Source organism: Amphibalanus amphitrite, unplaced genomic scaffold, assembly GCF_019059575.1.
Source record: "Amphibalanus amphitrite isolate SeventyFive unplaced genomic scaffold, NRLGWU_Aamphi_draft 001125F_arrow, whole genome shotgun sequence".
NCBI lineage: Eukaryota > Metazoa > Arthropoda > Thecostraca > Balanomorpha > Balanidae > Amphibalanus > Amphibalanus amphitrite.
The window spans coordinates 82,258-97,725 of record NW_024882619.1 but is presented as its reverse complement, the minus strand read 5'-3'; the positions used below and the strand labels follow the sequence as shown (position 1 = coordinate 97,725).

Here is a 15,468-nt window from a genome sequence, read left to right as displayed (position 1 = left end):
TTTCTGACCGATTCCTACTTTCGGTGACTTTTTTTAAATACTCCCCAGCAGATGCCTTTCGGTTGCTTCCTGGGCCCTGTTTCACCGCCCGACGCTGCGCGCGCTGCAGCGCGCTGGGAGCTGAGGCGTGCCCCTGACGTCACTTGAATGACGTTGCGTGCGATCCGTTAGCTTATAATGAATCGCGTTTGGAACAGAGGTCCTAAAGAATCAAGTACAGAGAGAACAGAGGTTTGAGTGCGAATGCTGTTAGCGTGCTGTTGGTGCTGGCGCTTGGGTGCTAGCGTTTTGCGATGACGTCATAGCGTAGCGTCAGAGGGAAGTTTGTTGATATTACCATGGAAACCCAACGACTGCAGCGCTCCGCCGTGAAACAGGGCCCTGTTTGTAGGGTCGGCGAATGAGACTAGGGCGCAGTCGTAGTCTATAATATTGGTACTATTGGTGGGTGGCGCTGGTAGGTCTCGAAACTCAATTATTTTTGTTTTGCATTTTCATTTTTTTGGGTGAGCCTGGGGCAGATATGCACGTTTCATTGGCGCTTCCGCCCCGGCACTGACTGTTGAATAGAGCCTGTACTTATTTTAGGGCTATGACAATGATGCCGATTCCTTCATTTCTTGCTTTGCTATGTCAGTTGTCAATCATGGATAAAATAGTTGTCAAATGACATGCATCACTTGGACCTGATCTGTCACTGCTCTAGAGTCTAGGCTTTCTACTAACATTTTCTCTTTTGCAGGTGTAGATGTTCTGCAGAAGGACAATGGTGCAGAAAAGGTGTGGGACTTCCCGGCCCCTGGAGCCCAGCATGTGCACATTTTCAAAGACCAGGACAAGACCTATGCCCTGGCAGCATTTGGACGAGGATCGAAAACCAGTTGGCTATATGAGCTGGTGGTGAGTTTTCTAAATAATGCAACCTTCAAGTCTATGCCTTTCTTGTTAAGCTTGTATTCAGGACAGGAGGCCAGTTTTACCAACAGAAAAATAGCTGCCTGCTGGAATTTTTTGCCTAAAGACCAGGCACTTCACACACCTTACCTGAGGGGTGTTCACAGGCACCGCACACTGCTGCGTGCGGTGTGTGCGGTGCGTCCAGCAGGCGTGGGGGTAGGGGATGGGTAGGCGGTTATGACGTCACGGCTGCGTGCGGTGGACGGTCCGCTGTGGCCAGTCCCGACCAGCCACAGCGGTCGCTGTGTGCGGTGACGGAAGGCTGACGTAGGGGCGCAGTGGGCGGAGCTTGGAGGCTGTGTGTGGTCCGACCGCACACAGGGCCCGTGAACAGCCCTCTGGGGTGAAGGTGCACAGTTGCACACAGTGTAAACTTGATGAATGATGGGCATGTAAGAGGATAGGGATAGGGCTTTACTGCTTACGCTCGGTATGTGAAGTGGTTTTTAAACAAAAAATTCTGGCAAGTGGCTATTTTTCTGCTGGTTAAACTGGCCTCTGATATATCAGAATGGTATGTTAATTTGTCCTGACAGGCTGTTGGAATTTCCAGGAACAGAGAATGAAAGCATTGTTACATTTTGAAGTGAAACTTATCTAGAAACTTACATGTCATGGGTATTTTGTTCCTCTCTTATAATTGAATATGTTCCTCTGCTTCTCCATCCCTTCATATTTGATGATTATCTGTGCAGGCTGGTTTAACAGTAATCACCATGAATTGTTGCAGCAGCAGTTGAGTTTTTCCCTTGTTTATCTGGGTGTCCTATAGCCCACACAATTACTCCTGGCCTGCTCCAGGTCAAGCCTGCTGCTCGACCTGGAGCTCCTCATTCACACCAACCACTGGGTGTCCTAGTTCCCTCTTCTCTCACTCCATTTGGCTCATCATCCCTTTTGGGTGGTCCCTCATCTTGGTGCGACAGTTCCGGGGAGCGTCACTCGTCCTATCCCACCACCACCACCCCAGCCACTTTCCTCTATTATATTTATTGCAGAATCTGCTGACCATTATACCCTCCCTGACTTCTGCCTGCCATCTCTTCTCGCTCACCTAGGGTGACTCATGGACGGCACGCTCCAACCTGTCGACGTTTGGCGCCGTCGAGTTCACGTCGTTCGTGCGCGATAACAGCCGGTACGTGCTGGCTGCCGAGTACGACTGCGGCGCCAACCGGGCCGACAAGCAGGGCTCGGTGCTCTACCGGCTGACAGGCGGACAGCTGCAGCTGCAGCACGTGCTGCCCGGCGGCCATCCCACCGACGTGGCCATCTGGTGCGTAAACGGGGTGGAGAGGGAATTAGGTACCTCTTGTGCGTTCTTCGAGTCGGTGAATGCATGTGTAGTAATGCTGTATTTATCATTATACAATATCATAATAACCATAGACTATACCTAACTGTATTACAGGGTGTAGTCTATGCAATAACCTTTTGTTTTCTTGTTGATTCTTTGTGGTTTCTTGTGCTTATTTCCTCATATTTCTTATGTTGATGCTCTCTTCTATTTCATTGTTATTTGTTTTATCAAGTACTGGATGCAGCCCGTTTGTGTTGTATTAACGCCGACCTCACACATTGTTTTTGGCGTGCAGGAAAAACTTAGATACGGTCCACATCGGCGTGGCCTCCGAGTTTGAGAGTAATGCCTACGGGAGGGCCAACTACCACGTCAACAGCAGCGTCTTCAAGTGGACGGACGGCAACTTCCTGCGCCACGCGGTGCCGACGCACGGTGCTCGGGATCTGGAGCCGTTCCGCATGCACAGCCACTCGTTCCTGGCGGTGGCCAACCACCGCAACAACGACGGTGGGTGGCCCGGGGGACCGCCGGATGGACGGGATGTTCTAACGGCGAAGCGTTTATTTGAAAGTATTTACTGGGGTATTTTCCTCATCTAGCTACCGTGTTTCGGTTTTTCGTGACCTTTTTTGGCTGGTCTTAACACAACCTCCAACTCCAAGGATTTCCCCGTGATGACAGCATAACAGTTGCAACTCGTATCAGCACTCGCCTCCCCCACATTGTTGGTGATCAGTCCCCTTTACCGCTCTGCAGGCAGTCTGAACCTGTATAGCGAGGTGCTGCGCTACAGTTTGGCGACGGGTCAGTACCGGTCGTACCAGCGTCTGCCGACGCGCGGCGCCGTCCGGTTCCGTCACTTCAGCTGGGGAGACGGCGTCAGTGCCGAGCACTTTCTGGTGGTGGCCAACCAGGCCGACCGAGGTAAGTGGACCGACGGCGTCGTAAAGGAGGGTGATGGGCGCAAAATGACCTTAGCAGTCGGCGCGCCCTAAAGCCCCAATTAACAAACAAACAAAGGAGGGTGACAGCTGAGGGGAGTTAACTGCATTTTAGGGGCAGCCGAAGTGCTGTGGGTCGAACAGTGAGTACCGTTTGCGTAACTGTTGCCGTTAGTTGTCGACAAAACAGTCAAGTCATATAGTGTCACAGTGGTCGTCAGTGAGTCTTCTCGTCTAATATCGATAGTGTCGATCTAATATCGATCTCGTCCTCTTAGTGCCCGATGAATATTTGATACCGTAATTTGCAGTGTGTCACCCGGTCCTTACCACCGTTTTACGCTTACCGCAGACTCTGCTGCCGACGAGGTGGACTACGGGGTCAGCTCTGTCATCTACAAGTTCTCCCAGAGCCAGTTTGTGCCGTTCCAGTGCATCCCGACCGTTCGAGCCAGAGATGTGCTCCCCGTCTGGGTCAGTGAAGGGGAAGGGGAGGGTGCGGGACAGGCGGCGGGCGGTTGTCATGTGTTGCGTCCGTCAACATGTGTAGCTGGACCGTTTTATCACTTAGTGCAGCCCAAGCTTGCCATCTTGTTGGCCCAAACGGAACACTCGGTCCTTTTCCAATTCCATCGATGAATATTGAGCTACTCATTTTATATTCTATTGCCACCACTTTGATAATCGCTAGCCCCGGACTATGTTGCTGTAATCGTCAACTGGTTGCTTTGGATCGTTTCAACCTCTCCTTCCGGCGAGCCCGACCTCTCAGCTGACCTTCCCTGCGCCACCCTTCTGTGTCCCTCAGGGCCCCAGCGGCGAGTTCGTCCTGGCCTTCCTGGACAACTCCGGTCTGAAGCTGTACCAGTACACCGGCTGGCGGTTTGTGCTGGTGACCCTGGTGCCACTGGTGCCGGCTGGTGACACTCGCCTCTCGTCCTTCACACACGACGGCTTCAGCCACCTGAGTGAGTTCCCCACCGCCGCCGGACCGGTGGATGTAGTCCGACCACTCGCTGTATGGCGAGCTGGCTCTGTAGCTAGACGACTGTGATTGGGACCCTCTCGGCGGCCCAGGAGCAGCAGAGGAACGATTGTCGAGAGGAAGGTGTCGGCGCTGCCCACTCACAGCCGGGTATCTGTATCGAGTGTGTGTCAGACGTCGATGCAGGTCTCGACTGTGGGAGGGCGGTGGCTGACTGCCAGCTCACAGCTAGTCCTGTCGGGCGGCGCCCGACTGTCCGCAGTGGGAGTCCTGGACGGGAGGTGACACGGTCCGGTCGCCGTGTAGAGCGCCTACGTTCGCGCTGCGGTGGACTGGTGAATAATGGGTGACAGTCTTTGGTGTTTTTAACTACACGAAGCGTCGAATGTCAAACGTAGTGTAGTTTAGGTGCCTCTATCTTGTGCACTACTGTCCCTGTATGCTTCTTGGTTCTGGGGCTTCTGGTAGCCTGCTGTAGTGCTTTGTAACCCATAGCTTTGTGATTGTAGTCAGTGAGAAATGCCTTCACCGCTCTCTTTGTTTCCACATGACAATCATTTAATCAAATTCTCGTCTTTCAAATTGTAACACCTTTGAACTTTCAGAAGCTTTCGGTCTGCTTTCCATCTGTGTTATGAGTCATTTGGAGTTTGTATGTGCAGATGCTGCGATTCTTGTTTCCATCGCAACCAACGCAACTGTACCTATTGTGTACTAACGCTTTGTAGTTACCATGCTAACAACGTGTCTGCCTTATTTCGCCGCTGTTCTTATCCTTGCTAGTGTATGCTTGTAGTTGGTGCTGAACTTACCGTAGTTATGCTTAGAAAATACACTGCAGCCCGAACGTCTGTGTTTTGTCTCGTTTCTGATGACATTGAAAAGCTGAGCGATTGTCGTTCCCCGAAACAAGTGGCGAATCATCACCAGAGTCGTGACCAGTTACCACCAATTAGAGCAGCAATCACAGTGTCATGGGCTCAAGATGTTGCTATTAACGCGCACCAACACCTCGAACAATATCACTGCGCCATGCATTGCACAAAACGACGTGACCACTCGTGCTATTGAGCGCAGCAGCTACTGTTACTCATGACAGGCATCGACGAAAGGGGTTAATAATTACCCCCATCGAAGCGACATATTGATTCTAGCATGTTGTATCTGAGCACTGTTGAGAGTTTGCGTGGTCTGCATATGATCGATTTTTTCATCTTTATCACTCCATCTGATCCATTTTCATTTAAAAACAATGTCCTAAAATTTGTCGATTTGGGTGGGAAACGACATCCAAATGAAATTCATTTTCCACTCTCACCACCAATTTTTAACAACAATATTCCACTTCCAACCAAGAAAACCTAGATTTTTTACCTATCGAAAGAGCAGTTGTGTGGATGCCCAGCTAGCATCAAACATTCTACACCCTAGAATAAAATGCATGCTTTTTGTCATTTCTCACTCTATTTGGATCTCATTGAATCAGCAGTTTTCCACTCTCTCCCCTCTTTTTGGTGGGTAATTTTCCTCTCTGACACCCAAGACAAAACTAAATTTTGGGACACTGTTTAAAAAGTTTTGGACATTGGAAATCTCGCGAAAAAAAAAAATTAAAAGCACACATACATCTGCTGTGACCAGACATGTTCCAAGATCATTATGGAGCACCCAGTAGCTCGATTGGCGACCAAACGTGGACGGCTACCTTATACCTATCACCTTTGCTGAATTACCAGTATCTTGTAGGCTAATTGGGTATCGCGACTAGGACGACTATGACACCGGAATGAATGGGATTACAATCACGTTTCATCCAGCGAAAAGGCATGGGTTTTCGAAACTACCGATTTCGAAAGCCGTGGTCGTGGCTTTGGTGGCGTATGTCGCACCATTGGCAATAGATGGCGCTAGTAGTGACTGCCTGAAGTGTTATGCTGTGCCGCACGGCGCGGTGACCGGTAGCGAGCCGCTGAGTAAATGCCGTTTCCGTTCACTTTTCGAGTTGTACACTCTTTCAGGCTAGTTTTTGGAGCTGATTTCGAATTTAGAAGCCATTTGAACATTTAAGAAGTAGTTTTGGTGCATTCGTAACATGTTACGAAACTGTCAGTGGGGATGATACGAGTACCCGGCAGGACGCCTACTGGTTGACCTGACCCGAACTGGTCTGAATGCATAAAGGCATGATATGTGATCAAAACTAACATGTCATTTATGATCAGCACCCCGAAAAATGTCAAAACAACCTCACATTACGGAGTTTTGACAGGTCCCGATTTCCCGACTTTTGGGTCATTGACCTGACCTAGAAGGTCACCAATGGCCTAGGACTTTAAAATCAGGTATCATCGGCTTTCTTTTATCACGAGTAACACGCTCGTGTTTTCCGCGATGCTGTAACATCAGTGGGAAACGGCAAGGGGGGGGGGTCCAACGGACGTTCGAGGCTGGCAAAACACCTATACGGGCGAGGGCTAAATTACGATAATCTGCTGGTGTTTCTAGCCATCTCAAATTCAAACATGATTGAGTCGGATGAAGGGAGCCTAAAATTGATTGCGGTGATGCAGTAATGCTTCGTTTCCAACTCCGGACTAGCGAACTGTTAGCTTCCCCGCCTACCTCCCACAATGTAGCGATCTGCCCGTCACGTTAGAATACGATAACCCCTTTCCTACCCGCCCGCCAGCGGTGGGCAGTGCCGCCGGGCCGGACAGTCTACCCTCCGTGTACCGGCTGCGGTTCGAGCGGCGCCACGACCTCCTCAACCTGCACACCGGCTGCACGCAGTGGTGCAGCGGGCTGCAGGCCGAGCTGGGACGGCTGCAGCCGCGTGTGGACGCCCTGCGAGCTCGGCTGCAGGAGGCGCCCCGGGTGGACCAGCCCGTGACGTTCGTGTCTCTGCACGTGAAATCGACGCAGCTGGTGCACTTCAGCGCCGTGTCTGTGGATAACGTGAGTTACGGGAGGGTGGAGGAAAATATTTCTGAAGGAGAGGCTGGAGTGCTGTAGGGGTTGAAGGACATTTGCTCCAGTTTCACTCACACTGCCTTCGCCCAACGGAAAGTCACAAGACAGACTTCTCATGCTGCTACATCCCTTGTATTTATCTTGCCCTCTGCCATTGTTCCGTGCTAGTTGCATGATTAAAACAAGGGCCTGCGTGGGGCCCAGCCTCCCTTTCGCCTTTTTTCCACCTGCTTAGGCGAGTTCCCTTTCTTCGGTTTGACCCACTCCACCGCCACTATTTCCAGGTCCGTCTGCCGCACAACGTGACCCTCAACTCCGGACTGCTGGCGCGGCTGTCTACTCTCCGTGGGCGACTGCAGCAGAGTCTGATCACTCTGGATAGGCTGCGAGAGCGACTGAACGGCGCCGTCTCTATCGCCGCCAACCACACCTTCACACAGAGTACGTGAACGTAATGGATGAGTTTTTTTTTTTAAATAATGGAGTTTTTTGACGTAGCGGACGTGAGTTATGGAGGAGTTTGTGGTAGACGTGACGACTTACTGGTACTGAGTCGGTAAACCGCCTGGTTTTCCTGTGTCTAAAAACTGAAATTTTACTAGAAATAGGATGAGGTTTGCACTGTGCGCTGCTTGTGTGTATTTGCTTGCTGTTGCTTACATATAAGAGTACCAGAAAACTACTCAGAGATTGTTTTGTGCTTGAAACGTGTACTGATTTTAGGTCTAATTATGTATTTTATCCCCGCCTGCCACCCGGGCCGAGTCACCTCTGAACGAATATTTTCTCTTCAGCGGTGATTCTGACCGGCTCGTGGCACCTGAGCACCGTCTCCGCGCGACGACTACAGCTGCGCGCACTGAACAGCGTCACTAACGTATCCGAGCTGCTGGCCGCCCTGGTGCCCACGGACCGACCGTACAGCAGCGAGGCCGCGCGACTGGCGTTCGGCAGTCTGCGGCTGAGCGCGGGGGTGAGACAGAGAGAAAATGGGGATGATATGGCACGGGTGAGACAGGATGATGGGGTGAGAATATGAGATGGTAAAAACGACGGGCCCACGTCGCTCATCACATCGCGAGAGGGTGAACATATGTGAGCCAGGAATACTAGGACGGGACTTGGGATCGACGCAAAAGGGTGGGCTGGTGAGTGATGAATTAGGACTGATTGAATGGCCTTGTAAATCAGGAACGATAGAATGAGCTAGCCTGATGGCTGATGGAGGAGATGAGATCTCCGGGATTAGCGATAAAGTAGGAACTGATGGGGCTTTGCGAGATCGCCAGAGTAAACCGGGACCGACAGCTGTTGGGCACGGTTGAGCTGTTACCAACGCGTGAGCTTGAACTGCTACTCGACTCGGACTACCTGCTCGACTTTTTACGACCCTCCTTACCACTGTCCCCAGGCCAATCTGACGGTCGGCACTCTGAGCCATGTCCGACCGTCCAGTATCGTCACACTCAGCGGCGACCACGATATCACGGCCAGTAAGGTTCTGGGCGGTCATGTAACCGCAGCCGATGTCCGTGCTCAGTTTGTGAACGGACTTCGCGTCAGCGGTGACACCGTGCTGGTGCAGGGGACATTGCCAGGTCAGTCAGAGGATCCTGTCGGGTCAGTGGTGCAGGGAACAATGCCAGGTCAGTCAGGGTGCAGGTCACTGTGCAAAACTGTCAGGATAGTGGCGCAGGGCTGCGATCACTTTAATATGCATGTATTTTATGTAACGTGGCCAGTGAACGTAGCCCACTATTTGTCTCCTTGTTTCGTTTGATGGGGATTAACATTAAACACATGAATCGATGTTGGCAAATCACTCCATTGAAATTTCCCGAGCGTGCCTCCATCCAGCTTAGTTTGCAAAGTAGGGACTCCTCGTCTTCAGTGTCGAACGGGTCAGGTGCCAGGTAATAGGGTCTTCCTCTGTTACAGGCGCTGTGACCCGATTCAGCAGCCTGACCGTGGCTGACCTGCGGGTCCAGTACATCAACGGCATCGATGTGAAGAAGGTGATGCAGCAGGCGGTGTTGTCCGGCGGCGGCCGGCTCACCGGTAAGATAGTGCGGGAACAGTGACATCGGCGGTTTTTTTATAATTCTGGTCTGCTCACCGGTAAGATAGTGCGGGGTACAGTGATGACCAGGCACGGTGACAGTGCTGCCCGTGCTGGTGTCACTGTCAGTAAACAAAACGGCCCACTGAAGGTGGGAATTGGTAGTCGGGCGCGCGGACTAGTAAGAATATATTTGACTCGGGCCATGTAACAGTGTATTTACATCTGGGAGTGTTCACTGTTCCGTATGCCGTTTTGCATGTGTTGTCCTTCAACGGAGTCCCTCCCGTGTGACCACGTTCCGCTTGTTTTCCGGCAACCGTGTGTCGTGCATGGCCTTTGTAACCTATCTCATAATTGTGTCTTACATTATCCTTTTGGCCCTTCTCTCTGTTCCCCAGGCCCAGTGTATTTCGCTGGTCCGGTGACCATCCATTCGGCCACTGTACGTAGCATTAACGGGGTATCTGTGAATCGACTGCTGCGGAAAGCCTTCACCACCACCGGCGGACAGAATATCACTGGTGAGTGATACACAATATCACAGGTGGATAACTGTGAACCAGAGGGAAACGGTGACGCAGTGATCGCGGCCTGCATCGCTAGTCACTACCTGATAACTTCGCGTTATCATGTGGGATGCGTTACCTGTCGCTATGAAATAATTCAGCATGAGTGCCGAGCATAAGTGTCGTCTGTCGCTGATGCTTCATGGTTTATTATGCTGCATCCATTTTTGTGGTCTCTCCGATCGCCCTTTTCGCGTTTAACCGGTGTTCACCCCTGATCTCTTCAGCCTCATGGACGGTGGGCCGTCTGATCGTCACCAGTGACCTGACTCTGGCGGGCACGCTGAGTGGACTGCACGTGCCGGATGACTTTGTGCCAGTGAACCGTCCCGAGCTCAGCTATCGAGTCGGCCAGCTGTCGTTCTCCGAAGTCACCGTGCACGAGCTGACCGTCACCGAGAGGATGGGACCGGTCCGGGTAGGTACAGAGAGATTGTGCCTCGCGGACGATGTAGTGAGGAGTGGTCTTCTCATGCGAAAGTACTCTTATGAAACTTTCAGGAAAGACTTTTAGTTCGTAACTTTTGGTAGTGTGCAGCATTGTTTACTGCCAGTTTTTACCCACATGTGTTTGCTTTAACAGGCCTCGCCCTCCCTAATAATGTTACCGTTTCAGCGATTTTGTAAGTAAACATGCTGTTGGAGTACGTCGCTCAGCTAGTTGTAGACCTTCAGTACAGCTGTCCGTTTGATCTGCACCCTCCTGCAGTACTGGTGCCGTATTCTCAGTACCGAAGTACAGAATGCCGAAGTTCTGCATTGTCCATCTGACTGCCATCCCCACCCCCAGGTGATTGACGGCCTGCTGCAGCTTCTGCTCACCTCTGGTGACCAGCTGATAGTCAGTAAGAAGACAGTCGGCTCCCTCCAGCTGTCCAGCAACTCGACCGTCACCGGCACCGTCAACGGCGTCAACATCACCGAGGAGCTGCTGGAGACGGCGCTGGAGCAGTCGGCCTCCAGAATCGGTCAGTGGGGTGGCGGGGAGGTGGGTGGGTCCAGGGAGGGTCGCTCATGGTCCCGGTGATGATAAAGCAATGTTCAGTTCAGAGATAGCTTATCATCTAGCATCGTCAGAAATCATTCTTGGTGAGTGATCCGTCGTTTATTAGTTGCTTATCGTATTTTACTCCCTTCAGCGTATGGTGTAAGGTGTACAATCTGTCATCGTGTGGATTTATATCGGATAGCGTCCTTTCATTCGCTGGTATATGATGACAGTGTGATGCGTTTGATGACATGTGACGTCACTATTATGACATCATTACCATTCCCTTCCCGCCGACAGACGGCGACAAGGTGATTCGCGGTGACGTCATCATTGTGTCCGACCTGCGTCTGAGCGGCGTGCTCAATGGACTGGACATACCGACCATGCTGAGGTCGGCACTCAAACTGAGGGACACCGCCCTGCCCGCCATGGAGTTCAATCAGCTTGAGGTTGGTGTTAGGGGGTGGGGGGGGGGGGGGGGTGGGCAGATGTTTTTTTACGTTCGTTCTCTTCGGAGTGGTAGGTTCTGATTATAGGACGTATTGTTGAAAACAATATTGGACGAAAACGGATTTATTTCGTATTAGTACAACAATTATATGTTCAGTGCTATTTTTGGGACTGGGGTTTTGTCACGTGAATGAGTCACTGTTGTCAACGCCATGAATGCTGGATAGCTGTTACCGGAACATCGTTGATAAGTCATGATGGATAGCCTAACAATCCACGCACCCCTTTCTCACGCTGTTCGCTCTGCTCGCTCCGCCCAGATCTCCGGTGACCTGCGCGCCACTCTGCTGAACGACATCTCCCCCACCGAGTGGGTGATGACTTCTGGAGTCGACCAGATCATCACCGGCAGCAAGGCGCTGCTGGCGCTCTCTGCTGCCGACATCACGGTGGACCTGCTGAACGGCCTGCAGGCGGACGGCTTCTTCGGCAGCGTGCTGAGGACCGAGGGCGACCAGCATGTTCGCGGGCCGCTGCTGTTCGCCGCGGAGACCGTGTTCGACACGTGAGTCCCGGTGGTGTGAGAGGGTGGGAAGGTCAGGTATGGGTGAAATGGAAGTAGGGAGAATGAATACTGAGAGAGGCTGGCTACGAGGTAGGCGTTGACATGCCAGGGTAAAGGGGATGACTCGATGAACATGCGACATATGAGCTCCTTTATAACGACTGGGTAAATATGGGGTGCTTGGATAGCGTGATGCTCGATGTTGCACTATGACAACGATTAAGAGTGTGTAGCTGAGGTCTACTCATACTGACATACGGCTGAATATGGGATGCGATATACGTTGATGGTTGTATTCGTATTGTTTGGCAGAGTCACTGCCAACTACGTCAACTGGCAGGGCTACAACCTGACGGAGGAGGTGGTCACCGTCAGCGGGTCTCACGTCATCACCGGTACGTAGCCTGTGCTCTTAACTGCCCCGAGCGATAGTCTGCATCACTTACAACCTACTGATCTACTGAAATCTGAAAAAGCATCAGAGCACAAAAAGGGTTTCAGGAAGCGGTAGATGACAAACCAATTAATTAGCTTCATTCTATAGTCGTCTTCTTGTCAGCTTCTTACTGAACAGAGTCGCTTCGGACGGGGATACGGAAGCTTTCCCTATTTAACTCTCACGCTCCCTCCGCCAGGCACGAAGCTGTTCTCCGCACTCCTCCAGGTGGCTGACCTGCAGGTGACGGACCTCTGGGTGGACGGTCTGGTGGACGGTGTCAACGTCTCCGCGCTGCTGACCCACGCGGCCGACGCCGTCAACACCAGTCAGTATCCGATATAGATTAACTCTTTCGGGAATTAATGGATGGGTCCTTGAAGGGTCCGCAGTTTTCTCGGTGCCAAGGACCAGTATCGTTAGTTCAGTGTGCTGAGCCTACAATGAGTTGATCGTTTTTCTGAATTTGGAGCCTGTCAGTTGTTTGCACACTAGTCAGTGTTTTGTTTTCTTTAAAATGCTAATTTCATCGATGGTCTTTGAAGGCATAAGGAATGATAACCTATAGATACAGACACAGTGTGGGTCATTTATTTGCATTCATCCGCACATAAGAATGTGTCAACAAGTTTGAACACAGTGGCAATAACTGTCAAGCGACGAATCTAAAGCCTCCCTTCTCCTCTTCCCGTCTGCTCGTTTCAGCGTACATGACTGTGACGGGCTCCCAGAAGTTCACCAGCCGGGTCACAGCCTCCTCTCTGGTGGTAACTGGTAAGGTGAACGGGGACGACCTCGTCGCCACGCTGCACGACGCCGTCCGAGACGCCATGGTGGTCGGCGATCTGACGTTCGACGCGGCAGTGACGGTGGAGCGGCTAACATTCACAGGTGGGTGCGGTGGGGCGGCTATTTCCTGCTGGAAGAACGGGTGCGTTTGGGGGGGGGGGGGGGGTCGTGCTGATGACTGATGAGGTTTGGTGTGTGGGAGGAGCAGGAGCTGGTGTAGTTTATATTTGAAATTTGCTGACATTTGTGAATGTGAGAAAGCTTTATTGGCTTTGCGTGGTGGACGGTTCGACATCGCAGACAAGATACTGCTAAGGATGTTTTGTCTTGAATGGAACTACCGCTCATTTTGACACTACTTGAGTGCTGGCTATCTTAAATGACATGATGCATCTGCTCAGTACTACACCCGCTCACCTCACCAGTTAATTGTATTCTTTCGTCGTCGCCTTAACTACGCGTTTATACACGACTCGCACCACTACTGTGCCGTCCTCTCACTCCGGCCAGCCCATGAACACTCCCCTGCCTTTTTACAGGCTCGATGGACGGCGTACCTTCTACCGAGTTCGGCTCTGACTGGCTGGTGTCGGGCGGCGGACAGACTCTGGCCGGGCCGCTCCAGTTCACCCATGACGCCATGGTCACCACGCCGACACTCGCTGTGACGCTGGGGGGACGGCTGAACGGTGTCGGCGGCGGGAAACTGCTGGATGGACGGATACCGATCACTGAGGAGGTGGTCATCACACAGAATGTCACCATACGTGAGTGGGAAGGGATGTGGGACTTATCTATAAGTCTTTCTCCCCACTCAATCACTTTTTATGTTTGTGCTATTTCTTTCTTTAGTTGTGCTATTTCAACTCAGTATTAGTTACTAATACTGAGTTGTTTCTCAACTACCCACTTTGCTCGCACTTCCACTTTGTTTGTTTTAACTTTGTGGTATGGTTGCAAGGTAACCTGATCTTTGCCTTTTGACATGGCCGTAGCGCACTGAGCTGACAATGACTTCATAAGTCTGATCTTACCCGTGCCTTGTATGTTGCAGATTCGCTGGCGACGCCGGAGGTCACTATCCAGATGGAGGGTATGAATTTCACGGATGTAATGCGCCAGAACCAGAGCCAGGTCGTGCTCGGCGTCAAGGTTAGTTGCTGAGGCAACGTGATGGGATCACATTCAGGGGATCAAGACATCATAAATGGAATATAGTGAATCGCTCAAGAGAGCAGTCGGACGTTGCATTACAATATTGGGGTTTTGACGCTTTGCCAGGCAACCATCGAGCTCATCCAGTAATTTCCGCTGCAGTTATCAGCTCTTGCTGACCCTCTGATGAACTTCTCCCTCCCCGTCCAGGTGTTTTTGGGCGGGATGCGCGCGCTGAACACGTTCTCCGTGGACCTATGATGGGTCAGACCCTCCCCCCGTCCAGGTGTTTTTGGGCGGGATGCGCGCGCTGAACACGTTCTCCGTGGACCTATGATGGGTCAGACCCTCCCCCCGTCCAGGTGTTTTTGGGCGGGATGCGCGCGCTGAACACGTTCTCCGTGGACCTATGATGGGTCAGACCCTCCCCCCGTCCAGGTGTTTTTGGGCGGGATGCGCGCACTGAACACGTTCTCCGTGGACCTATGATGGGTCAGACCCTCCCCCCGTCCAGGTGTTTTTGGGCGGGATGCGCGCACTGAACACGTTCTCCGTGGACCTATGATGGGTCAGACCCACCCCCGTCCAGGTGTTTTTGGGCGGGATGCGCGCACTGAACACGTTCTCCGTGGACCTATGATGGGTCAGACCCACCCCCGTCCAGGTGTTTTTGGGCGGGATGCGCGCACTGAACACGTTCTCCGTGGACCTATGATGGGTCAGACCCTCCCCCCGTCCAGGTGTTTTTGGGCGGGATGCGCGCGCTGAACACGTTCTCCGTGGACCTATGATGGGTCAGACCCTCCCCCCGTCCAGGTGTTTTTGGGCGGGATGCGCGCGCTGAACACGTTCTCCGTGGACCTATGATGGGTCAGACCCTCCCCCCGTCCAGGTGTTTTTGGGCGGGATGCGCGCGCTGAACACGTTCTCCGTGGACCTATGATGGGTCAGACCCTCCCCCCGTCCAGGTGTTTTTGGGCGGGATGCGCGCGCTGAACACGTTCTCCGTGGACCTATGATGGGTCAGACCCTCCCCCCGTCCAGGTGTTTTTGGGCGGGATGCGCGCGCTGAACACGTTCTCCGTGGACCTATGATGGGTCAGACCCACCCCCGTCCAGGTGTTTTTGGGCGGGATGCGCGCACTGAACACGTTCTCCGTGGACCTATGATGGGTCAGACCCACCCCCGTCCAGGTGTTTTTGGGCGGGATGCGCGCGCTGAACACGTTCTCCGTGGACCTATGATGGGTCAGACCCTCCCCCCGTCCAGGTGTTTTTGGGCGGGATGCGCGCACTGA

At 52.4% G+C, this 15,468-nt stretch overlaps 1 protein-coding gene across 1 annotated transcript in view; it reads left to right on the top strand.

The window, feature by feature from the left end:
* The window catches only part of LOC122370346, a 30,061-nt gene that overhangs the window by 594 nt on the left and 13,999 nt on the right, over positions 1-15,468 (top strand). The window contains exons 2-22 of the mRNA XM_043345851.1: positions 743-900; positions 2,016-2,233; positions 2,553-2,767; positions 3,017-3,184; positions 3,554-3,675; positions 4,010-4,169; positions 6,876-7,141; positions 7,441-7,597; positions 7,951-8,129; positions 8,568-8,754; positions 9,095-9,214; positions 9,617-9,739; positions 10,012-10,202; positions 10,575-10,752; positions 11,073-11,224; positions 11,546-11,790; positions 12,103-12,185; positions 12,426-12,554; positions 12,932-13,117; positions 13,555-13,782; positions 14,070-14,167. Coding sequence (XP_043201786.1) covers positions 743-900; positions 2,016-2,233; positions 2,553-2,767; positions 3,017-3,184; positions 3,554-3,675; positions 4,010-4,169; positions 6,876-7,141; positions 7,441-7,597; positions 7,951-8,129; positions 8,568-8,754; positions 9,095-9,214; positions 9,617-9,739; positions 10,012-10,202; positions 10,575-10,752; positions 11,073-11,224; positions 11,546-11,790; positions 12,103-12,185; positions 12,426-12,554; positions 12,932-13,117; positions 13,555-13,782; positions 14,070-14,167 — 3,563 coding nt within the window. The remainder of the gene's footprint in view (positions 1-742; positions 901-2,015; positions 2,234-2,552; positions 2,768-3,016; positions 3,185-3,553; positions 3,676-4,009; positions 4,170-6,875; positions 7,142-7,440; positions 7,598-7,950; positions 8,130-8,567; positions 8,755-9,094; positions 9,215-9,616; positions 9,740-10,011; positions 10,203-10,574; positions 10,753-11,072; positions 11,225-11,545; positions 11,791-12,102; positions 12,186-12,425; positions 12,555-12,931; positions 13,118-13,554; positions 13,783-14,069; positions 14,168-15,468) is intronic.